The sequence below is a fragment of the Gobio gobio genome, assembly GCF_949357685.1.
Source record: "Gobio gobio genome assembly, chromosome: 2".
NCBI classification, from domain to species: Eukaryota; Metazoa; Chordata; class Actinopteri; order Cypriniformes; family Gobionidae; genus Gobio; species Gobio gobio.
Window position 1 is genome coordinate 1,001,108 of NC_137098.1, and position 27,665 is coordinate 1,028,772.

Here is a 27,665-nt window from a genome sequence, read left to right on the forward strand (position 1 = left end):
ATGATGGATGGATGCACTTTTTTATGATGGATGGATGCACTTTTATGATGGATGCACTTTTATGATGGACAGATGCACTTTTATGATGGATAGGGACAGATGCTCTTTTATGATGGACAGATGCACTTTTATGATGGACAGATGCACTTTTATGATGGACAGATGCTCTTTTATGATGGATGGATGCACTTTTATGATGGACAGATGCACTTTTTTATGATGGATGGATGCACTTTTATGATGGATGCACTTTTATGATGGACAGATGCACTTTTATGATGGACAGATGCACTTTTATGATGGACAGATGCACTTTTATGATGGACAGATGCACTTTTATGATGGATGGATGCACTTTTATGATGGATGGACAGATGCACTTTTATGATGGATGGATGCACTTTTTTATGATGGATGGATGCACTTTTATGATGGACAGATGCACTTTTATGATGGACAGATGCACTTTTATGATGGACAGATGCACTTTTATGATGGACAGATGCACTTTTATGATGGACAGATGCACTTTTATGATGGATGGATGCACTTTTATGATGGATGGATAGATGCACTTTTATGATGGACAGGTGCACTTTTATGATGGATAGATGCACTTTTATGATGGATAGATGCACTTTTATGATGGATGGACAGATGCACTTTTATGATGGACAGATGCACTTTTATGATGGACAGATGCACTTTTATGATGGACAGATGCACTTTTATGATGGACAGATGCACTTTTATGATGGATAGATGCACTTTTATGATGGATGGACAGATGCACTTTTATGATGGACGGATGCTCTTTTATGATGGATGGACAGATGCACTTTTATGATGGACGGATGCACTTTTATGATGGACAGATGCACTTTTATGATGGATAGATGCACTTTTATGATGGACAGATGCACTTTTATGATGGATGGACAGATGCACTTTTATGATGGACAGATGCACTTTTATGATGGATGGACGGATGCACTTTTATGATGGACAGATGCACTTTTATGATGGATGGACGGATGCACTTTTATGATGGATAGATGCACTTTTATGATGGACAGATGCACTTTTATGATGGACAGATGCACTTTTATGATGGATAGATGCACTTTTATGATGGACAGATGCACTTTTATGATGGATGGACAGATGCACTTTTATGATGGACAGATGCACTTTTATGATGGATGGACGGATGCACTTTTATGATGGATGGACAGATGCACTTTTATGATGGATGGACAGATGCACTTTTATGATGGATGGATGCACTTTTATGATGGATGGATGCACTTTTATGATGGATGCACTTTTATGATGGATGGATGCTCTTTTATGATGGACAGATGCACTTTTATGATGGACAGATGCACTTTTATGATGGACAGATGCACTTTTATGATGGACAGATGCTCTTTTATGATGGATGGATGCACTTTTATGATGGACAGATGCACTTTTTTATGATGGATGGATGCACTTTTATGATGGATGCACTTTTATGATGGACAGATGCACTTTTATGATGGATGGATGCACTTTTATGATGGATGGACAGATGCACTTTTATGATGGATGGATGCACTTTTTTATGATGGATGGATGCACTTTTATGATGGACAGATGCACTTTTATGATGGACAGATGCACTTTTATGATGGACAGATGCACTTTTATGATGGACAGATGCACTTTTATGATGGACAGATGCACTTTTATGATGGATGGATGCACTTTTATGATGGACGGATGCACTTTTATGATGGATGGATGCACTTTTATGATGAATAGATGCACTTTTATGATGGACAGAGGCACTTTTATGATGGACAGATGCACTTTTATGATGGATAGATGCACTTTTATGATGGATAGATGCACTTTTATGATGGATAGATGCACTTTTATGATGAATAGATGCACTTTTATGATGGATGGATCCACTTTTATGATGGATAGATGCACTTTTATGATGGACAGATGCACTTATGATGGATAGATGCACTTTTATGATGGACAGATGCTCTTTTATGATGGATGGATGCACTTTTATGATGGATGGATGCACTTTTATGATGGATGGATTCACTTTTATGATGAATAGATGCACTTTTATGATGGATGGATGCACTTTTATGATGGATAGATGCACTTTTATGATGGACAGATGCACTTTTATGATGAATAGATGCACTTTTATGATGGATGGATGCACTTTTATGATTGACAGATGCACTTTTATGATGGACAGATGCACTTTTATGATGGACAGATGCACTTTTATGATGGACAGATGCACTTATGATGGACAGATGCACTTTTATGATGGATGGATAGATGCACTTTTATGATGGATAGATGCACTTTTATGATGGACAGATGCTCTTTTATGATGGATGGACAGATGCACTTTTATGATGGATGGACAGATGCACTTTTATGATGGACAGATGCTCTTTTATGATGGACAGATGCACTTTTATGATGGATGGACAGATGCACTTTTATGATGGATAGATGCACTTTTATGATGGATGGACAGATGCACTTTTATGATGGATAGATGCACTTTTATGATGGATGGACAGATGCACTTTTATGATGGATAGATGCACTTTTATGATGGATGGACAGATGCACTTTTATGATGGACAGATGCACTTTTATGATGGATGGACAGATGCACTTTTATGATGGATAGATGCACTTTTTTATGATGGATGGATGCACTTTTATGATGGATGGATAGATGCACTTTTATGATGGATAGATGCACTTTTATGATGGACAGATGCACTTTTATGATGGACAGATGCACTTTTATGATGGACAGATGCACTTTTATGATGGATAGATGCACTTTTATGATGGATAGATGCACTTTTATGATGGATAGATGCACTTTTATGATGGATAGATGCACTTTTATGATGGATAGATGCACTTTTATGATGGACAGATGCACTTTTATGATGGACAGATGCACTTTTATGATGGATAGATGCACTTTTATGATGGATAGATGCACTTTTATGATGGATAGATGCACTTTTATGATGGATAGATGCACTTTTATGATGGACAGATGCACTTTTATGATGGACAGATGCACTTTTATGATGGACAGATGCACTTTTATGATGGATAGATGCACTTTTATGATGGATAGATGCACTTTTATGATGGATAGATGCACTTTTATGATGGATAGATGCACTTTTATGATGGATAGATGCACTTTTATGATGGACAGATGCACTTTTATGATGGACAGATGCACTTTTATGATGATGGATAGATGCACTTTTATGATGGACAGATGCACTTTTATGATGAATAGATGCACTTTTATGATGCATGGATGCACTTTTATGATGGATGGACAGATGCACTTTTATGATGGATAGATGCACTTTTTTATGATGGATGGATGCACTTTTATGATGGATGGATAGATGCACTTTTATGATGGATAGATGCACTTTTATGATGGACAGATGCACTTTTATGATGGACAGATGCACTTTTATGATGGACAGATGCACTTTTATGATGGATAGATGCACTTTTATGATGGACAGATGCACTTTTATGATGGATAGATGCACTTTTATGATGGATAGATGCACTTTTATGATGGACAGATGCACTTTTATGATGGACAGATGCACTTTTATGATGATGGATAGATGCACTTTTATGATGGACAGATGCACTTTTATGATGGATGGATGCACTTTTATGATGGACAGATGCACTTTTATGATGGATAGATGCACTTTTATGATGGATGGATGCACTTTTATGATGGACAGATGCACTTTTATGATGGATAGATGCACTTTTATGATGGACAGATGCACTTTTATGATGGACAGGTGCACTTTTATGATGATGGATAGATGCACTTTTATGATGGACAGATGCACTTTTATGATGAATAGATGCACTTTTATGATGGATGGATCCACTTTTATGATGCATGGATGCACTTTTATGATGGATAGATGCACTTTTATGATTGACAGATGCACTTTTATGATGGATGGATGCACTTTTATGATGGATAGATGCACTTTTATGATTGACAGATGCACTTTTATGATGGATGGATGCACTTTTATGATGAATAGATGCACTTTTATGATGGACAGATGCACTTTTATGATGGATAGATGCACTTTTATGATGGATAGATGCACTTTTATGATGGTTAGATGCACTTTTATGATGGATGGATCCACTTTTATGATGCATGGATGCACTTTTATGATGGACAGATGCACTTTTATGATGGACAGATGCACTTATGATGGATAGATGCACTTTTATGATGGATGGATGCACTTTTATGATGATGGATGCACTTTTATGATGGATGGATGCACTTTTATGATGGACAGATGCACTTTTATGATGGACAGATGCACTTTTATGATGATGGATGCACTTTTATGATGAATAGATGCACTTTTATGATGGATGCATGCACTTTTATGATGGATGGATGCACTTTTATGATGGATGGATGCACTTTTATGATGGATAGATGCACTTTTATGATGGACAGATGCACTTTTATGATGGATGGATGCACTTTTATGATGAATAGATGCACTTTTATGATGGATGGATCCACTTTTATGATGCATGGATGCACTTTTATGATTGACAGATGCACTTTTATGATTGACAGATGCACTTTTATGATGGATAGATGCACTTTTATGATGGACAGATGCACTTTTATGATGGACAGATGCACTTTTATGATGGACAGATGCACTTTTATGATGGATAGATGCACTTTTATGACGGACAGATGCACTTATGATGGACAGATGCACTTTTATGATGGATAGATGCACTTTTATGACGGACAGATGCACTTATGATGGACAGATGCACTTTTATGATGGATAGATGCACTTTTATGATGGATGGATCCACTTTTATGATGCATGGATGCACTTTTATGATGGACAGATGCACTTTTATGATGGATAGATGCACTTTTATGATGGATGGATCCACTTTTATGATGCATGGATGCACTTTTATGATGGACAGATGCACTTTTATGGTGGATGGATGCTGGTCAGAACAGTGTAAACACAGCTTTTACACCAACTGCAATGCTTCAGTGAAGCTGACATCATTAATGCAACTAACAAATCACCTAATACCACTAAACATGACGAGTCTCTGTAATATGAGTTTAGTGAATTGTAGACCTAAATTCACAATTTCTGAACAAAATTACATATAGTTAATGACGTGCACCACAGATTTATAACCAAAATAAATGAGTATCTTCACCGCTGTCATAGAGAGAAGCAGAGATTTCATCCATATATGAAATTAACTTTTACTTCTTTATTAATAAGATTCATCTCATTTTCCGTACCGTTGTGTTTCCTGCTGTGCATATGGATATAATGAAAACACCTGAACATTTCCTGATGATTGTGAAGTTTATTGAACAAATCAAAAATCACCAATTAAGACACAATCAACAATTCAATATTTAATGTCAGGATTTTACCGTAAACGTCTGCTGAGGATCTACAGAGAGAGAAAGATCTCCAGGATAAACTCAAACTGAACTAATTATTACATTTCCTTTTAAAAAATATCAGCTGCCATTGATCGAGGAGTTACGCTTTGACAACAGTACAAGTTTTGTGTGTTTATTATACCGTACACAACACACTGTACTGAGCTTTTCCACACACATTTCATAAATAAAGGTTCTTAATTGGCATCTATGGGTTATTTATAGTATAAAAAGGTAGTTACACTTTATTTCAATGGTCCACTTCAGACATTCAGACATGGGGTTAATGCAGAGGTACTTGTAGATCATAGAATGTCTGAAGAGGACCATCGAAATAAAAGTTATTTTAGATGATTTAATTATTTTTGTATTTATTCGTTTAAGTGAAAGGTTCTTTAAGGAACCCACACCGGTTCTTCTATGGCATTGCATGACTACTGAAATAACAACACAAGTTTGTATGAATCTACCATTACAATAAATAAAATGTACAAACACAAATATATAATTGTTTAACAAAAATGTGATATCTCCAACTTCCCCTTAGTGGTCACAGGCAGAGCGGTCATACAACACACACACATTCACTGTTAGAGGAATGGAGATCACATGACAGATATGCCCTTTATTTAGACTCTCAGCTGATAAATGAGTTGCTAGCCTTACAGACCTGCCTTTCTACCTGAACTGAGTTTTTTGAGTTTTGTTATTTCTCCAAAAAGTATAAACATTGAGCCCCAGAAACTGAGAGCCTCCACCCCAAAAAAAACGCTACTATAGCAAGGCTGAGAGTTTGGGGTGTGGCTACTGTAGTAGGCGGGGAGTTGGAGGCGTGGCTACTGTAGCAGGTGGAGAGTTTGGGGCGTGGCTACTGTAGAAGGAGGAGTTTGGGGCGTGGCTACTGTAGTAGGCGGAGAGTTTGGGGCGTGGCTACTGTAGTATGTGGAGAGTTTGGGGCGTGGCTACTGTAGAAGGAGGAGTTTGGGGCGTGGCTACTGTAGCAGACTGAGGGTTTGGGGCGTGGCTACTGTAGTAGGCGGAGAGATTGGGGCGTGGTTACTCTAGAAGGAGGGGTTTGGGGCGTGGCTACTGTAGTAGGCTGAGAGTTTGGGGCGTGGCTACTGTAGAAGGAGGGGTTTGGGGCGTGGCTACTGTAGTAGGTGGAGAGTTTGGGGCGTGGCTACTGTAGTAGGCGGAGAGTTTGGGGCGTGGCTACTGTAGTAGGCTGAGAGTTTGGGGCGTGGCTATTGTAGCAGGCGAAGAGTTTGGGGCGTGGCTATTGTAGCAGGAGGAGTTTGGGGCGTGGCTACTGTAGCAGGCGGAGAGTTTGGGGCGTGGCTATTGTAGCAGGAGGAGTTTGGGGCGTGGCTATTGTAGCAGGAGGAGTTTGGGGCGTGGCTATTGTAGCAGGAGGAGTTTGGGGCGTGGCTACTGTAGCAGGCGGAGAGTTTGGGGCGTAGCTATTGTAGTAGGAGGAGTTTGGGGCGTGGCTATTGTAGTAGGAGGACTTCGGGGCGTGGCTATTGTAGTAGGCGGAGCCAGAGAGTGATTAACCACTGTGGGACCATGACTGATGCGTTAAATGGCAAAAGACATTCAGTTTCGGTTACAGGAGTGCAAGCTGAAGTTCGCTGGATTTAGAGATTCAAAGAAAAAAAGGTCATGAACACATCAAAGCAAACAAGGCATTGCGATGCAAATGAACACTTCATCATACACCCATTCAGAAAGACAAATGTACCAGTTAATTGTGTTTACTTTGTGTCCAGTGTAGACAGACTCAGACTGCTGGATGGGCTTATTATGAGCGAGATGCTCGCGTTTGCTCTAGACAGTGTTAGCTACTCAATTGCTTACCATTGACACGTAGCAGCACAGCTGAAAGTATTCCAAACATGTACTTTTATTGAAAGTAGCCAACTTTTACCTGTTGAGACTTGCCTTCACAAGCAGCCGTAAGAGATGTCACAGACATCTTATGCCCACCAAACTTTGTTTGACAAATTCTTTAAGGAACATGAAAGTTTGCCCAAAGCCAGTCTCAGTTGGGGTTCATGTTGGTGGCCATTGCCAATGTCAAGGTCAGGACTATAAGGTGGACAAAGTACACAACTCTATTACTTGAGTAAAAGTAAAAGTACTACTGGTCAAATATTACTCCGTTACAAGTGAAATTTCTAAAAACAGATTTTTACTTAAGTAAAAGTACAGAATTATTTGTTTTTAAAAGTACTTAAGTATCAAAAGTAAATTTCCAATTTTATGTCAATGCATTTTTTTTATTATTGTTGCATTTCTGTATAAATGCACATTATGCCATCATGGTGGTTTAAGCCAGTCAGTGATGCTCCATCAGACATGCTGGCATACGACTACCTTAAGCTAATTTCAATACTTGAATAAAAATTTCAAAGCTCTTTACAAAGCTGATGTCACTTTAAGGCCAAATGCACAGATCCAATATTCTGATACACATCCGATATTCTCCCTACTGTTTACTCTTCTCTTTCTCCCAGACATTTACATTTTTTAACATTTTATGAGACATGTGTCAAGTGTATGCCAACTAAACTAATCTTTAATATTTTCAGAAAACTGAAACACACTTTCTAAGTATGGCCATGGGTGCAGACACTGTGCCGAGGAACCGTCTTCTTCCATTTTGCTGTAAACTGATCAGTGTTCAAAAATGTTTGGGAAACTTCACATGACCCTACAAGAGTGATTACTGATAGGCTGTCTGCAAAAAAAAAAAAAAACCTTTTAAAGAAGAAAAACACATCCACTGATCCACTGACTTTCAAAGCTGCTACAGAAACGACTTTCGACTTTGAGGACCTTGATAGAAATGTAGTGGAGTAAAAAGTACAATATTTGTCTTTCAAATATAGTAAAAGTCATAAGTTTCCTGAAAAAAAAAATATACTCAAGTAAAGTACAGATACTCAAAAAGTGTACTTAAGTACAGGACTCAAGTAAATTTACTTGGTTACAGTCCACCTCTGGTCAGGACTATAAGGTGGATTTTGTGTAAATGAGTTATTTCACAATCCGAAGCGAGTTTAGAGAATGGGGCAGTGTTGTCCACAAAACATGTACAGAATCTCCAGTGCATCAGGTTCTGCAGAGCGTCTCGTGACTTCAGCGCCTTGTCCTTTAGTTGGCTGGGTAACTACTGGAGGTGTAGTGTCTATCAGTGGATGCACCTTATTAGTCGGTGATGTGAAGACAGTTACAATGCTGTGTTTTTCAGCCCAACATTTAGGAGGCTCTGTATAAGGGCTAACCGTGTTCTCTGGAGTGTCCGTTTTTTGCTCATCTGGCTGTACCTCGGAATCATTGGCATTTGGAAGGTGAAAGTAAGTGAACGTCCTCCCTGTGTTTTCCCTTTGCTCCGTGAAAGACGGATCCTTGTCAGGCATTATAGGAGAATGGCCGAATAGGGAATATGGAATATCCTCTTTGCCAGAATCCTGCTCTGATTCAGACAAACCAATTTTCTCCTTTACATGCGTAGAGGTGTCTTCATTCTCTGGACAAGATTTCGGACTTGTTTGGTTTTCCCTACATAACCAGCGACCCTTATCAATGAGGACTGCATCCTTTGGTCCCACCCTGGCATTCAGAGCGACGCAATGTGTTGGCTCATTGAAGCTGGTGCTTGTGGCATTAAAGTATGACAAATCTGGGATGGCTTTGATGTGAGACTCATTGATGGAGGGCAGCCTTGGGGCATTTGTACCTTTAGGGCCTTCTCTTTTCTTTTTCTCTTTTCTGTTCTCCTCAGAAGTTGGTCCTTTAGAGTCTTGCCCATAAAGCCGCTCAATAGTTCTTTTTACATAACCCTTGGCAATGGACAACCTGCATGGATCTTTCTCTTCTCTCGATTCCTCTGTGGATGTTGAGGATTGGTGTTCTTCTCTTTTCTGGTATTCTGCGGAATCAGAACTTGGGCTGCTCGGCTGTATATCTGTAGTGTTCTTGGCCAGAAACATGTCTCGGATGGATTTCACTCTGTTGGTCTGAATGTGTCCCTCTGAATCTTTCGCCAAAGCACTGTTTTTGGAATCATAGCTGAATGCCAATGATGATGAGACAGAATCCATTGATGCCCTATCTGTGTCTTTGGTGATCTTTGATGCCTCTCGATTTGGTTTATTGATGTGGTTCTGTTCGCCAAATGTCTGTGCTGTATTATAAGGTCTCACTGACTTGTCCTGCTCTTGTAGAGTGCTGATAAGTTCTGCAATAGTGCTTGCTCTTTCTTCCTTAAAACTAATCTCATCTCCTTCACACTCAGTGGCTTCCTCAGACATCTCCTCAAAGTCTTCCTGGTAGACGGTGTAGCATTCTGGCGCTTCTAGGATCACATGTTCCTCTTCTGAATAAGTCCCACTTTCCATACACAAGTCTTGATTTGATTCAACAGTTCCTGTAACAAGTGACTCGTCAGCAGTGTCTACGTCTTTTACTCTCTCGTTTACCATTTTTCCCATGTCCTCTTCTTTTTTTAACGTCTTCTCTACCTCAGAACTATGTTCTTCCCATGTACCTCTTCCCTCATCAATTTCCCATTGTCTCTCTTCATTTTCCTGATGTTTCTTCACAGTTTCTTCTTGTTGCCTCTGTCTTACTTTCTCTGTTCCTTGCAATTCTGTTCTCTTTAACCCCATCTCTAGGCACATTTCTGCCCCAAAGCTAGATTCACTAGAGGACATATCCTCGCAGATATCTGAGTCAGGTATTGCCTCACTCTGAAAAGTTCCCTCAATGTTGTAAAAGTTCTCATTTCTCGAATCCTTTTGGTATTTATCAGCGATCCCAAGATTGTCCGTATCAGGTCTTGCCCGTGAGCCTGCTGTGAAAACCTGTAAATGGTCACTATTCTTAAGGTGTGCATTTATAGCTTTATCAATAACTGAGTTAACGTAGATGCTCACGTAATCTTCCAGCACAAACTCTGAGAAACTAGCCATGTGCTCTTTAGTTCGGTGCTCTGAAAACCCATTCATTTTCATCTCTGGGAGGGAATCGCTAGCTTTGTCAGTATCTTCCATGTACTCTACATCTACATGGTTGAGGGCTGCCAGCTCCTCTCTGACCCTTTCGGGAACGCCTAGATGTTCCATTAGCACTTGGATAGAATGTTCTTCCTCCTCTGAACTGTGATGGGACTCTCTCCCAATGGTGTCTGCTGTGGCATTGCTACTTCTTGCTTTATTGCTCAGTACTTGGAAGCCCTTCCAGTTCTGAAGCAGCTGATTTGATGCTGAGTTGTAGAGGTCAGATAGACTTATCCTCAGATGCTCTGCATCCTCTATTACTGCCAGCTCCTTTAGAGACTGGAGCATGAGCATTGCCTCAGAACTGCTTAGGTTGGTCTCAGTCTGACAACATGTATTTAAATGGCTTAAGCCATCCTTTAAAGTCATGATAGAAAGAAAGGCAAGGAGTACCCTAGAGGAAGAGCTAAACGTAGATGCCAAGTACAAAGAAAAATCTGGCAGAGATTTGGACGTTTTCAAACATAATGACCGCTTGTGTTGTGTGATCTCACGAAGTGACTGAATGGAACAGCAAAGCTGATCAAGTACTGGCTTCATATCGGGTCTTACAGCCATTTTAACAGTGTAGAACCTTTGTGCTTGCATATCTATCAGTTCTGTTAGAGGCTTTGTTTGGGTTTCAAGGGTCCTCCTCAAAGTAGTTTCTGTGTCATACGAGTACGTCTTACTTATTAGCTCAGAAATCTTTTGATTTCCAATTGTTTTTGTTGAGTGATCACTCTGTTTGTCTTTCTTTTTGGTGTTTGGCGAATGTACATGGATCCCCTTCTCATCAAATGTGTCCTTTGTTGATGGTTGTACTGTCTTAGATTGGTAATTGAACAGTGATGCTTTTGCCATTGTGTTATTTTTGGGTATTGCTTCTAAACAGGAGTGCACTGGGGTCGGTTGAGATTGTAGCCACAGTTCGACATATTCTGATGTTTGCCGTGTCATTGTGCCTTTATTATGCACGTTTTCCTTTGGCAGAGTGTAACTATCAGCTTGCACTTGTATGTTTTTTTGTTCTTTTTCAACCAATTGTTGGCTCGGTTCGTCTGTTGCCCGTTGGACACCCTCTGTTTGAGCCTTTAGTCCACTTTCACTATTATTTCTCCTTTTCAGTAGTTTTTGAGCAGCTTTTGCTCTGAAATGTTTCATTGCTCCTTTCTGGCTCAATATATCAGCTCTCATTTTCTTTATTTCTTTCAAGATGTCATCTTTTTTATCTCTCTGCTTTCGCTCTGGATTAGCAGACTTAAACAAGTGATTCTTTTTCACTATTACTCTCACTGACTTCCTCTTTGTGGTTGTATCAACAGTAAGAACTGCTCTAGATATGGAGGCTTCTGAGGATGCCCTTTGTGTTGAGGAGGAGCTTGTTTTGTAGGTGGAAGCATATGGTTTAGACATTGGGGAGAGTATATCTTGTTTCCCAATTGACTGACATCTGATAGTTGCCAAGGGCTCTGATTTCATATCTTCATTAAAGGACTGGAACGTTTTATCTGAGGATACTGCAGAAGATGCTATATAGCCATGTTGGGTATTGCCTGAGAAGTTCTCTTGACAAGTCTGCTCTTCATAGACGTGTAGCAATGTCTTGTTCTGATTGTCCTGGAACTGGAGGACCTCTAAAGATCTGTAGTCACTGGACTTTATCTGTGTGGTGGTGTTCGTATCAGGGGGCAGAGTACACCGAGGCTTGGGAACAGGGTGGTTCTTCTTCGCTTCCCCATTGTCCAGATCTTCCATGTAAGAGTATGAAGAGTTTGTATGAATTTCTGTATCACTGATGCTCTCGGTGGATCCTTGTTTGTGCAAGTGGGGGCAAGAAATCCGTTCTAACTCCATGCTTGCTGCACCTCCATTGATCTCACCTCCATTGAGCCCTTCCTCAGGGCAGGAACGGCTGCTTTCATTGGGGTCACTCTCGTTGACCTCTATGGGAAGAGTATCATTTTGAGGGGGTAAGTTGTCCGGTAAATTAGCATCCAGGTCAGGACAGGGAACTGCTATAAATTGATTGCACACATTGGAACGACTGACTGTGGTGGTCCAATGTATCGTTTCCTCCTCTTTAATAGTGAGGCGTACCTTCATTTCTACTGTCATACTTCCATCTTGATTGACTCGAAAGGATTTCTCAATGTCATCATCAGGGGGCATTTGTGTGTCGTCCTCTCTCTCGCCATCCAGACTGGTGATTATTTCTGTTTCACAAACTGACTCAAGATGATGTCTGGGAGCTGCTTCCACCGAGCCATTTGGGTTGCTTGGAAAATCACTCATACTTCCGGGCAAACTGCTTTGTATTTGATTCACAATGTAGCGTTCAGAAGATAGGGAGAAGGGAAAGGATTTGGTGTTGTTGGATTTCTTTTTTCCTTCAGAATGTTGTAGACAGATGTAGAGTTGTTTGAAGTCAGGACAGCAATGCAAGTGAGAAAAATAGGAACACAGATTAGAGAGAGAGCATATACGCTATAATCCATATTGAAGAATGTAGGTCACTGTAGGTATTACAGTAGATATGAACGGCTCAGCACTTGCTTCAAGACAGTCTCAGTAATAGATTATCTTGACATGCAGTGTAACATGTAAGACATGTTTTAAAGTATTGAATATATGCAAAGGTATTTTTCCTCATTATTATAGCAGTTGAGCTCTGTACTAGAATAAAAGTAAAATCAACTTACTGGTTGTTGGACGCTGCCGTCCCAGTCTTTTAGCTGGTAGCCACGTTGGTGGAGATGACTTCTGGACATCATAGTTGCTTTTTTTGAAGGGTTCTCGGCCAGCGGCCACCAATACCCCAGAGCATAAGATCAATGCAGGAAGCCCGTCCACCTATGACAATGGGAAAACATCTGTATCATGTGTCAACAAAGCAGAGGTAAAACATTAGTGTAGTAGTCACTTCTTTAGATAATTTATTGAAGTTGAGAGTTATTAACAAAGTCAAATTCAAGAGTGTGGCTTTAATAAAGGTCAGTGGGGTCCAATGTCGTTTTTAGACTCATTATTATATGGTCAAAAACTGTTCAAGAAGAAAGTCGTACAGGTTTGGAATGACTTTATAGAGATTTTATAGAGAAATGTAAATTCTAACACCTGTGCCCGGTTGCATAAAGCACCTTAAATGTTATTTTCCCTTAAGTTGGTTCTTATGTTTCCCTTAAACCTAAGGGTGTTGCAGAAAAAAACCCTTAAGTGTTACTTAAATGTTTCCCCTTAAATGCTTTTTTCACTTAAGTAATCCCTTAAAAATCGTTAAGTGTTGCAAAAAAAACCCTTAATGGTAATTTCCCTAAGTATAACTTAAGGTTTGGAAATCGTAACCTTAAGAGTAACGCGGACAAAAATAAGACGACATGGCTGAATTTATGGAACCAGCTGAAGATCATTATGTGCCAAGAGGAATTTTTAGGGATAGGGAAAACCCTTTGGACCATCTTAGCGATGAAAAATTGTTGCAAGAATACCGGTTTGACCATCACACATCGCAACCACTGTGACACTGAAGACTTGCAGTACATTTCTGAATGAGATGAAGAAAAACTCACATAATTAAAGAAGTGACGTTATAACAAGTCATTAATGTCTTTTAACTTATATGTTTCATATAATAGAACCGAAGCTATAGATTGTGAATTTAAACATTTCTCGTTTAGCAGTGGCTAAAGTCAGGAGGACTAGCCGAGGTGAGGCTGTTTCAGGCGGGATCTCACAACATCTTTAAATAGGCGCTATCTTTACAAATAAACCACAGATTTGAGCTTTAAACAACATTCTCGACTGAACAACTCTTAAAACTACATTTCGCGACACAATAACAGTAGTATTCTTCAATTTCGCGGCCGCACAACCACTATGAAAAGCGAAAAAGGACGCGCGTCAATTTCTCTCCAAACTCTTGCTTTATACGCCTGTCCATCTCGCTTTGGATGCACAAATGCATTCAAAGTTCAAGAGTCAAACTAGACGCGAATTTGACTCTCTATTCACGTTTGGTGTGAACGCAGCATTAGTGTTAGTGTTTTGCGTATCTATGGCAACAAGACTTTATAACGTGAATCCAGGATCGCTGTCGTCAAACACTTCAATGTTTCCCTAAGAGAACCGTGTAAGAGATTATATGCAACACATGGCACCTTCTTCTGCTTCTTAGGTTTAAATCAGGGTTAGATGTTATATGTGTTTATCATGCTTGTTACAAAGGTTGGTAGAGGTGGAGTTATAGGGGCACCGGAGGAACGTTTTCAAAGTTCTTATAACTATTATTAGGAGTGCCCCCTTTTTGGCGTCTTTGCATCGCAGGATCTGGGAACGATTTTAGTTATAGGAATGCCTTTTGAGGGGACTAAATTAGCTCCTACTTTAAAGTAGGGTCTAACCCAGAACTATAGGTACATCCCGAGCCCATGCCATACGAAACTAGCCTGGATGCCAGCCGAACTTAGCCCCGCCCACAACATTTTTACTCGGGCAGTTCGGTCTGGACTTGATCGGTAGAGAAGTAATTATGCCCGAACAGAAACTGTTCGGACCAATGAAATTGTCAGGGCGGGCTTTAGACGATGATGGACAGATGATAAACAGTAACGTAATCATCCACGTCACCAAATGCGCTTGGGTTGAGTTTGTTCTAATCCTTCACGGAGAACTTGTTCGTATATGCGTTCACCTTTACTATTTCTCTCAGAAATGATGATGGTGTTGGGAAGTAAACTCTGTGTATCCTTTTTTTTACAACACCGGCAGAGATCGTTTACACTCATATTTTTCTTCTAACGTTAGGCTACTTTTTCCAGCATGCGTGCAGGTACAGGGTTGCCAAGTTTTTACAACAAAACCCGCCCAATTGCTAACGTTCCTCAAAACTAGCCAAAAACAAGCCCAATAGCTTTCCGGGGGGGGGGTAAAATATGTGTTATTTTGGCAGGGCTGGCAGCTAAAAATCGCATTCCTGGGTCTGTATGTCACATAATTGGGGTCGCTTCAACCCGTGGACTTGGCAACACAGTGCAGTTGAGTTCTGTTGACATTTGACAACTAATGTTATGCGTCACTCCGTTGCTCTGATTGGTTGTAGGTCTATCCAATTGAGGTCTTTCCTGGTTCGGTTGAAACACGCCCCATAATCACAGCCCAACGGAGTAGATCAGACTCATATTCTGACTAGAATTGAGTATGACGACGTCAGGCTAATACGAAACATCAGCATGTGTAAAACACAGTCTACATATACTAACTCCACAAACACTGCTATAGACGTCAAGTCCAGGCACTTCTCAAGCCACCATGGCATCTTCCAGTTTACGTTGTTGAATGCCGCTCTTAAATGACGTGGCTATCGGCTTACGTTAATTCAGAGTTTCCTACTGGTGGTGCAAATGCAACCAGGAAAATGGCCCTAGGGGAAAATATAGTGCTCGGGGACCCACCCAGGTGGCTAGTTCCTATAACTTCCCACTGTGAAAGCCCCTTATATGATCCCAGCTGGCAATGTTGCGTTTAAAAGACGTCTAATAGCTGTCCAAACACAGCCCTGACATCTAGGCTAAAACAAGGCAAAATGTGGGTTGTAAATGAAAATGTAATAGATGTCTAACCATATCCCAGGGATGGACTAGTCATCAATTTCAAGGAAACCAAACACCTTGTAATCACCGTTGACTTTGCTTACATGATGGAATATCATACATCTCACAAGTTTTTTTTGGCAAAAACGACATGTAACCAAATTCAAGGTTATTTTGGCTATAAGTGGGTTACTCATAGCCGGACTATATCGGGTCTATAGTTAACCGAGACGGTGAAATGACGGCTATTGATTGCTGGGATTTGTATGTTGTAATTGTCTCAGGTTGAGTAGGCGCTATTTATCTCAGCCAAACTCCCTTTATAGCTTGTTTAAAGCACACACTTATAGACAGTATGTGATGTATTGGAGTGATTCTATAAGACTTCAGGTAATCCTCACACCTGGAAGGTGTTCTTGTAGCATCAGCTGCAGAAATCGTGTTCTCTATTTAGGGAATCAGGATTACCTAACCAAGATATTTCTTGTTGTAATTTTTAACATTGCCATGTGTATGTGAAACTGAAATGTTTTTAGCTGTTAGGATGTGACACACTAAATTATTGGGCAAACTAAGGCCCATATGGATTCATAAAGAGATTATTAACACCCTCAACCCGTAACATTTTGACGCTTGGTCAGGACCCCACTTTTCCCGATGTGCAGGTACTCCATTGCTTTCAGTTGTTTGACACATGCATCAGACCAAGACGCACAATACTTTGCCTTTGTAAAAGTAGTAGATATCTTGGAGTACCCCTACCCTAAACCCCCCACTTCTCAACAACATAAAACACGCAACAGACCAATAAAAGTACAGTCACGGGTATTTATTGCAAAAATACCCAAAATATTGCAAAAATAAGCCATTATATCATTATATGAAGAACAGAGTGGAAGGTTTTAAGGGTAACTAAACCCTAAACCAACTTTTTTTAGTTAATGATCTGTAATACTGGGGCTTTATTAATGCTGTTCATTGATTCGAGTAAATGTTTTGACATTTGAGTATAAAGTGTTTTAATTCTATAAAATATGGTGTAAAAACGCCAAAGTGCTGCCCTCTTAAGGTTGAACGGTGGCTACTGCAGTTGAGTTTTCCTATTGGACGTTGTGGGTCATCGTGACGTAGGATGGCACTGCCAACGCCCCTGGCACGAGCTCACCACGCCCTCAGAAATGTTTCCCCCAATCACACGATGAGAACGGCTTCACTCCAGTATGAACTCTCATGTTACATGAGGTAGAAACATTATGAATGAAACTGACTTGACACATGCTTTAACATTGTAATGAAGAAAATACGGTTAAATAATGCAGTTGCCAGTACACGTCAGGCTTTTCTTGCCATATTATTGCCGCCCGTCATGTGTACAGATAATTTTCATACATGAGACGCGCTTTCAAACCCTGACACGCAAGTGGTTGCCGCGGTAACGAGCAACAATACCGTAACGTGCTGGCGTGTCTAACTATTTGAGGAAATCTAGCTTTTAGGTCTGAACTTATTGGTCCTGCGCTGCTTATTGATTCAGTTAATTTGAATGAAAATCGTATGTATATCAGATATCTGATGTATTTTTAGTGGCATTCAGTATAATGATTTGACTGTTCATAGATTAGGTCAGTTCTCTTGCACTGCTGCTTCACTAGCAGTTTGAGCAGCGGCTCGCATTGATAAGGCTCTGGGTCTGTGTCTACAGACAATTCACCCTCCTCCAATTCAGGTGAAGGTGGAGAATGACCGCTCTGTTGCAAAGCTGGCGTCACTCCAGTCATTCTCCATCTCTGCGACTCGCGAGTCAGACAGCTGTCAATCAATCCGTCCCCGCGGGTCTCAGGTGCACGCCCTCCGCTCAGCCCCGCCCTCGGTTCATCCCCTCTGTGTCCGTCGGGCTCCGCCCACTTTTCCAGCATTTTTCAAAATTTGCCAGTGGGTGGAGTTAAGCTCTGAGCAGGGGTTTAGTTACCCTTTAATCACTGAAAATGATCCCACTACATGAACGCACGCGGTCATATCTCATTTACAAAATACATCGAACTTTAGAATGACCCAATCGGTCATGAGACACACAAGAACCAATGGTATTTCACAATCAGAGCCGATGTAACGCTTCTTCTGGTGGCAATATCTGTGTCCCAATTCAGAGGCTGCATCCTTCGAAGTCTGCGATGGAAAGCGAGGGACGGTCTAGCCTACGGAGGATGGCTCTTGTTGCCTTGGAAGGATGCAGAATCTGCATTGGGATGTAGCTAATGTTTGAGTGTGCACAGGATCTGAGCTTCATGGGGATCGTTTTTGGGTCTGTTCCACACAAATCAATTGTTTCGCCTCTAAATTGCGACTGTAGTCGTGTCTGCCTGTTATATCCTGTGATTTATGTTATATAAGGCACACATGCTTAGGTTTAGGGGGTAGGGGTTGGATTACGTGCTCAAACATTTCTGAATAGTGTAAATAAAATAAATGTAAATACAATTATGCTGACCAATTAAATTGAAAATCACATCCCTGCATATTTGTGATAATGGCAAGAGTATACCCCAATATATAATGCCATCATGACGACACATTTCTGTGTATGTGGCCAAAGGTTTCTCATTCTAAAGGGCGTTAACAATTGACGCTGAGAGGTCCCGACCAAGTGTTGAGAATATACACCAATCAGGCATAACATTATGACTTAATACTGTGTTGGTCCTCTGGGGAATTTGGAGGCCAGGTCAACACCTCAAACTTATTGTTGTGCTCCTCAAATCATTCCTGAGCCATTTTTGCTTTGTGGCAAGCGCATTATCTCCTGAAAGAGCCACAGACACCAGGGAATAGGTGGTATTCCAAGGTTTCCAGCAGAACATTGCCCAAAGCATCACTGCCTCGTCTAGCCGTCGCAATCTGGCCCTTGTCAAACTCGCTCAAATCCTTACGCTTGCCCATTTCTCCTGCTTCTAACACATCAACTCTGAGGACTAAATGTTGACTTGCTGCCTAATATATCCCACCCACTAACAGATCATCAGTGTTACTCACTTCACCTGTCAGTGCTCATTATGTTATGCCAGATCGATGTATATACATCTAGATTACTTGATTGAATGTGCACTTTTTCTACAGAACACTTCAGGTTTGGTGGTCTATATGCCATGCCTCTGATTCCCTTCTGTGTTCTATCCCAGAGTGCAGTGGAGTATAATAGGATGAAGGAGTAAAGAGGCTTAGTGTGACCAGGCAGCAGGTCTTCCTCGTTCTGTAAATGCTATTTATGCTCACTGGGTCGGCTTACTTGCACCAGATCCACAACTGACATGGTCACCACTCTAATCAAATAAAACACTGGAAATGGATCACATTTTCGATGTCAAAATAAGTGTGCATTGGTGTCTCGTCCTAGCCTGACGTTGTCATACTCAATTCTAGTCAGAATATGAGTCTGATCTGCACCATTGGGCTGTGATTATGGGGTGTGTTTCAACCGAACCAGGAAAGACCTCAATTGGATAGACCTACAACCAATCAGAGCAACGGAGCGACGCATAACGTTAGTTGTCAAATGTCAACAGAACTCGACTGCACACAGTGTTGCCAAGTCCGCGGTTTGAAGCGACCCCAATAATGTGATATTCAGACCTAGGAATGCGAATTTCAGCAGGCAGCCCTGCCAAAATAACACATATTTTACCCCCCAAATGCCATTGATTTCCGGAGAACCCCCCCGGAAAGCTATTGGGCTTGTTTTGGGCTAGTTTTGAGAAGCAATTGTTAGGGTTTTGTTGTGAAAACCTGCCAACCCTGTCTGCCCGCACGCTGGAATAAGTAAAATCTTAACGATCTTCGTCGGTGTTGTGAAAAAGAATTTAAGGATACACAGAGTACTTCCCAACACCATCATCATTTCTGAGAGAAATAGTAAAGGTGAACGCATATACGAACAAGTTCTCCGTTTAGGATTAGAACGAATTCAACCCGAGCGCCTTTGGTGACGTGGATGATTACGTTACTGTTTATCATCTGTCCATCATCGTCTAAAGCCCGCCCTGATGATTTCATTGGTCCGAACAGTTTCTGTTCAGGCATAATTACTCCCCAACAGATCAAGTCCAGACCGAACTTCCCTGTCAAATGTTGTGGGCGGGACTAAGTTCGGCTGGCATCCAGGCTAGTCTCGTCCTGTTTTACATTCAGTAATAATGCAAGTTTATAGAGAATAAGGGGAAAGGGGTGTTTGGGAAACCTGTCGGGAAACCAGGGCTTAAAAACGGAAAAAAATATCAATCGGTTCACTCTGAGCAGAATCGATATTTTAACGTTTCCATTTTTGCGTTCCTCATTAAACATTACTGTTCCGAAAACGGTTTGATTTGAAAAAATAACGGTTAATAACGTTATTTTTATTTAATTTAGCCAAACAAACAAATATGTATAAATAAAGACTTATTTTCACTCAATAATAATATAACGCATGATAATTAAACTTGAATATTTATTTCATAACATCTTTAAAACCACAACAGAAATACATGCATTAATTACAAAGCATAAACAGCGGGACAAATATTGACCTGTTTTAATGGAGCGGAAAGAAGCCCTCTATATGCCTAATCTTTTCAGAAGAGTGAGAACATTCTTTGTACATAACTTTTTTTTCAACACAACTTGTTTTAAAAATTGCATGAATAAAGAATAAATAAACTGGATAACCATTGCTTTTTTAATGCTGGTAATTTCAAAGCAAACACTGCGCAACACGTCCTTGCATCCCATAATCAAACTCAGTCAGCTAATAAAGCTTGATCATTTAATGCAATATAACATACCATTTGATACGAAGCATCAACCGTCTATATAGAAAACATTGAGCTGTCCTGTATTGGCAATCTGAAAGACTATAGGACAAATGTTTGATAGATGCTAGTAGCCTGCTTGGATAGGCTTAAACGAAATCCATAAACTAGCCTAAATCAGACTATTTGAGCTTAAAGTCCGTACTGCTTATTTAAACATACGAAAATAATGTCCTCCAATACCTGCACTTTCATTGATGACCTCAGCGGGGAAAGAAATGTGCTTGAGGCGTGTAAATGCGCGCTCACACTGACTTGCGTTACCGGTAGATTCATAGATGACATTTCACTCACGCTTGATCCGTCACATCACACGCTGGACTACTCTATTCATTATTTGTCACTGCCAAATTAAAATATTAAAGAGAACGATATTTTAATAATAAGAGACGTTATTAACCGGTTAATGGTCATTTCAAATTAACGTTTCTGTTCAGAACGATTCAAATTGATTTTGATTTCGTTTTCGTTTTTGTTCCTCTTAAAATTTCGTTCGTTTCCGGTTTTCGTTTTCGTTCCTTGAACCGGTTCAGAGCCCTGCGGGAAACAGTTTGGAGTTCAAATTAAAATGAAAAATAAGACCCTTACCCGTCTTCCGTCAGGAGTGTGTAACTTGAGTACAGGGAAGTGCATGACCTCTGACATGTGATCTAGCAGCGCTTCGAAGGAGTATGTAGTTCTCCTCTGTAGGGTCAGTGTGTGCTTCACCTCCGGCTCGCCGTTGCGGAAAAGCACTAGCCGTTTTGGCGTATGCAGCAGGACCCGCTCATTGCGTCTGATGCTGAAGGCTCCATGTTGAGCAGGGGTGTGTGTGTACCAGGCCATGCGGCGGGCGGTGAGAGGGCGGGCGTGATACCAGGGCGGCGGTTTCCGGCGCGCTCGCTCCAGGTCAATGGGTTTGACAGTTCGGCGATCGGAGCAAATGTAGGAGTGTCCGTGATGTAGCTGGTCGAGGGACCGCACCGCCGTATGACCGCGTGGAGTTGTGATGGTGCGCACTCCGAACGGAAGCGGCACACGCTTGGAAAGGCTGTCCAAGAGAGCCTCAAAGGTTTTAAAGGTGCGGCTGTTGATGACCACAGGCAGGCCGCTGAACTGGGCATCGCCGCTTTTATAGAAGCACACACGTTTGGAGGCGGACGGCTCAGTGATGTACGGCTGCCGGGAGGTCATCTGAGTGTGACCGCTGGCCGTCGACTGGGCCTGAGCCTTCCGCACCACCGCAGCTTCACTCATCATCACGATTTCACCGCATCCTACGGGAAGGAACCATTGAAATTAATCATGTGTAATGTCTAGGGTTGCCACCCGTCCCGTATTTTACATAGGTCCACACATAGTTCAATAAACACATACGGATTTTGCAGTGTGGAGAATACTGATAGCAAATATAAAGAAATCAATTTCACAATAAGTAGTACAGGAGCTCATTTGTGCGTGATTGCGTTTTAGTGGCTTGTTGAGCAGAGGTGGACAAACTACACAACTCCATTACTTGAGTAAAAGTAAAAGGACTATTGGTTAAATATTACTCCATTACAAGTGAAAGTTGTAAAGATAGATTTTTACTTAAGTAAAAGTACAGAAGTACTTGCTTTTAAAAGTACTTAAGTATCAAAAGTAAAAGTAAACGCATTAAACGCACTTAAGTACAGAACTCAAGTAAATGTGCTTAGTTACTGTCCACCTCTGTTGTTGAATAAAATTGCGCGGTTTTATAAAAACATGTCGAGCTCGCGTCGCATCCACTGTTTGAACGCAAGAGGATCTCCAGATGTAGAGCTGAATATTAAAAAGGTATCAATGGGTCTGTCCAGTAACTCATGATGAACCTCAGGCCAACTGCACACTTTAGAGAAGCATTTCAGTCGCATTTCAGACTTAAAGCAGCAGCGCTGACACACACATCCGTGCTTCTAAAGGTATAGGCCTATAGTTTTTTTAATGGATAATATATTAATGTAATATTCCATACATTATCAGAGCTTGGCAGACAGAATTATAATTTTTTTGGGACAGGTTAATTAATAGATTATAGCCTAATAAATGTTATTATTAATGTATAATTAAGCTAGGCTATATTAATCATACATAATAAATAATCCTGTCACATAAAGTTTATAGATAATATTTAGATAAAAACGGGACAAATAATTACATGATAATATAGTCATAATTTAAGTAAATTGATAAAAAATGAAATTCACAAAAGTGATTACTGGTTCAGAAGGACTGCGTAAAGGGACAGTTCACCCAAAAATGTACATTCTGTCATTATTTACTCATCCTCAAGTTGTTCCAAACATGTTTACATTTCTTTGTTATGTTGAACACATTGGAAGATTACTATGGAAGTCAATGGAACACAGAAACTCATACAGGTTTGGACATCATGAGGGCGAGGAAATTATGACAGAATTTTCATTTTGGGTGAACTATCCCTTTAAAGTGCACCAAATAGGCTACTAAAGAGTTTTTTTTAAATAATAATAGAATAAAATCAAATGTAAAATAATATAAAATGTGTTCTGTTGCAAGTTCACATATTTGATGTTTTCTTATGGTTTATTATTGAACTGTCAACTGTCAAGTTGTCAATGTTGAAATAATCATTTCATGACGCATTCTTTATTTCTGTCCTTTATGCAAATTTTTTTTTTTTTGAATGGGTGTCCCTTATTTTGCCACACTGAAGGTGGCTACCCTAGTAATGTCACTGATTATGACCAATAACAAACCATACAAATCTGCACATGCACTCATGCTTTTGACCAAAAACCCTCCAGTGAAAGCATTCATTTTTCTCCAGCTGTAGGGGAATGCACAACCCCGGCTCATTGTTGAAACGTACCTGTGGGGATATTTCTGCACAATGATGTGTTGAGTTATGATGTTTCAAAGTAAAATGTCCAGTGGGTGGCGCTAAATGCGTGATCGGTTTTATCCGAAGATAAACGTGAGTCTGGGAATGTTTTATTACATTGGTGGTTGTACGTATCGCAGCAGTTCTGGATTGAGTGGTTAATTCTTTATCGAGTTTGAAAATAACACACCACTAAAGCCTAAACACACCCGATAGTGTTAACAAAAGCAAACGTGACATAAAAACATTTGAAGCAACATGCCATTTTAGCTGTTTCTTCAAGTCTTTGAGCTCTTTTGTCGGGACTCGTACCGAGCGCTTCACATCACGACTGTATCAGCTGAGATGCTGAGCGCGTTTACTACGCCACAAAACACACACACACTCATATAGAGCTGCTTCTGTGATGCCTCAACGTGTGTTTCAAGGTCATAATACAGTATTGTGCAAGGAACTGCGCAAAAATAAGTCTTTATTAACTCTTTCCCAGCCAGCGTTTCTAAAAAAGGTTGCCAGCCACCACCAGCATTTTTGATCATTTACGCAAAATATTTATGGCCAGAATGTTTTGTTGTATGAATATCTGAACAAGCAATATATCAATAGAAAGAACAGAGCCTATGTTTTTAAACAATTAAAAAACCAATTTAAACAATTTTATTCTAGCTTCATGCATTCTTATTTGATCAACACTTGAATGTGGGTAAGTTTCATTTTGAGCAATAAGCTGAGAAATCATGTTTTTGTCAAAGACTTCACCCGGTGTTATGAAATTTTGCATACATGAATATTAAGGAAAGCCCCGCCCACTGAAGCAGAAAATCTCAGAAACTGAAAATCTCGTAACATTCAGAGCGATGATCAAACACAGATGGAGTAGATGGAGTCCATCAACCACTGGCGGAACTAGACTTTTATACATGGGGTGTATTATAATAAATAAGCAACCAAAATTGTCGAAATTTCACAATTCTTGATTCCAATGGATATTCCACAGCATAAACTACAAGTAGGCTAGTACATCAATGTAAAACATAATTGAATACAAGTGAACAGTCAGCCATAAAGTGAGAACAGTGCTAAGAATTAAGTGCTTGAAGGTTCAGGTCTAACAGTATTCAGGTACAGAAATGTAATAATCAAACATACATATAGATAAATGCATGTTGAAACTAGCTCCAAAAGTCAGTGGGTGTTGTTTTTTTCTTTTGTTCTTTGATTAACTTTAATGACAGACTGAAGGAGGTGAGGTCACTTTAAGACCAAATGCAATATATAGACGTGTATTTCACATGTCCAATGCTTACATTGGGTTAAGACATAGCCGACTGTTTACTATGATACTCGCTATATTTTTGGCATACTTTTATGCGCATTTCAAGCGCAAGACGTGCTCTCTGTTTTTGCGCTATTGATGAAGCGCCATATGCCAAAAGTGGCATCGATGTGTTTTGCTGTAAAAACTGCACAAACGGAAACAAAAAAGCACAAACTATATAATATCTTTCCATAAACACTTTACACAGCCTAGGGTGAAGTATATATATATTAACAACGTTTTAAGATTAATTGTGTCGTTTAATAGAAAACTATGAATGGTGGAGCAGGATTGTGAACAACGCTGTGCTTAAACGCGACCCCTTTTATTAGGCCTATTAGTCATCTGTTTGGCACTAACGTTAATATTATTCTCTTAATATTCAACGTTAATACATGAAAAATGTGCCGCGCTGCTGTAGGCTACGTCAAAATAGGCTACATCCTTCTTTCAATAAGATGTGAAATGGAAATAGCGATCTACATATATCTCTTGTTTCTGCTTCTTCTTCGCCTGCCAGTTCACTTTCAGAAGATGTGTAATAGCGCCCCCTATCATATAACAGTGAAAACACGGACATTTCCGTCAATGGCAGGGAAAGGGTTGATCAATAATCTGCCCTTTTAAATCATAATTTTGTATGAAAAGTATTAAAAGCATTTGAGCTCTAACTTTGGTAGAGGAACGTTTTTCCAGTGAACCTGAGTTGGAAATGTATTTTATGTCTATGTCTTTAATTGCTTTAATTGCTTTAATTTACTGGAGATAAATGAGCAATATCACACTCGTAGCCGTGCGTTATCGCTCTATATCAGCACGGCTGGGATTCGGCCGAAGGTAATTACTGATATCGCACGGCTATGAGTGTGATATTGGGTTTATACATTAGTTGATGGCACAAGTGCGTAAATAAACAAGAAACAACAATGGAGTGTCTTTAAAAACACTCTTTTGTGCAGAAATACTTCCGCCACGGAGTCACATCTCAAGTTGTCGCTTCAGTGAAGATTATTGGGTTATGAGTAGAGTATTATTATGAGCGAGAGATCGACTAAACGAGTGTATTACCTGCATCTGATATAGCATTCATTCTTCAGGTCCGTGTCCATAATATCATATCCATTAAAAAATCTGTATGAATATCTGCTGATATCTTTGTCAGCGCTGAAAAACCTTCCCTGTTTCGTAAAGAGTGTGTGTGCTGCATCTGGTGGTGTAAAGATGAGACTGAAGTCCATATCACAATCACTGAAGGACCCTTTCTCAACACCAAACACGGCAGATCATTTATAGAAAATAATCTTTATTGATCAACAATAGCCATTATAAACGACAATAGGAAATAAACACACGCACACAATTCCGTCAAATGCACAAAAGCGGCTCTAGTGCAGGATTAAGATCAATACACCCGAGATATAAAGTTATGGAACTTAATTTTGCCTTTTACCACTTTTGAACAAGTAATAGATTAATAACAATAATATTTGAGGTCTAAAAAACTACATTCTCAACTAAAACCTCTTCAACTATATTTCGTGACACAACAGCAGCAGTATTTGTAAAGTGATGTTGATTTGCTCATCGGCCATGACAGTAGTTCCAGTGATGATACTGGGGAATATCACACGGCTCTCAGCCAATCAGATATTGGATAATATTTTCATCCACATTACATAAATCAGCTTTGTGATGGCATATTCATTAACCACGGACCGGCAGGTGTTGTTGACGGTTCAGCAGGGCTGGATTAAACCATCACTAGAAATGTTTCAATCACAAATAAACAGAACGTTTATCTATTTCATGCCAGCACATCATTATCGTGAAGCTCCGTCTCGACAAGTGAGCAATATCTCAGGGATTATATAATAATCTTTCTTTAATTGCTTTTCTTAAATAATAATGATAATAATGATTGAACAGTAAACAACCTGTTGAATTCATGTGGGAAAGGAATTCTTTAAAAGGTAAACTATATTAAGATCCAATATAAATGTTGATAGTCAGATTTAACGGTCTTTTTTTTGTCATACACAATGTTTATAAAACATAACTTTCTTATCTTTTCTAAACGAATGTCTGTTAATGCTCTGAATGCAGCTTTAGCGGTGGAAGATTTGACAAAGCAGCTCAAGACAACACGTCACAAGTCTCAAAAACACAACATGAAATGAAGGTTGTAAAATACTCACTGTGTTCCTGATTTTGATCAAGTTAACGTCAACAATTTATCACGCATATGCGATATCATATGCCGTACAGAACAGCCCTGCGATGGACACTAGAAGTTATTTTGAGCCACTGCTTCAGACTTCATTAGCCTAATCTTCTCTCTGTCATAATCTCTCCATCAGGGCTGTGCTCGCGGCTCTGAGCGTGTGTGTGTGTGTGTGTGTGTGTGTGTGTGTGTGAGTGTGTGTGAGGTCAACTCACTGCTG

General features: G+C 40.1%; 1 protein-coding gene across 1 annotated transcript; it reads right to left on the reverse strand.

The window, feature by feature from the left end:
- Positions 1-7,868: 7,868 nt before the first annotated feature.
- LOC307142705 (uncharacterized protein) lies at positions 7,869-27,643 on the reverse strand. The gene is made up of 4 exons (XM_079843752.1): positions 27,420-27,643; positions 21,632-22,299; positions 13,317-13,467; positions 7,869-13,004 (listed from the first exon to the last, which is right to left on the reverse strand). Exons 2-4 carry the CDS (start codon positions 22,280-22,282, stop codon positions 8,635-8,637), a joined length of 5,172 nt encoding a protein of 1,723 aa, XP_079699878.1. The 5' UTR covers positions 22,283-22,299; positions 27,420-27,643; the 3' UTR covers positions 7,869-8,634.
- Positions 27,644-27,665: the final 22 nt, after the last annotated feature.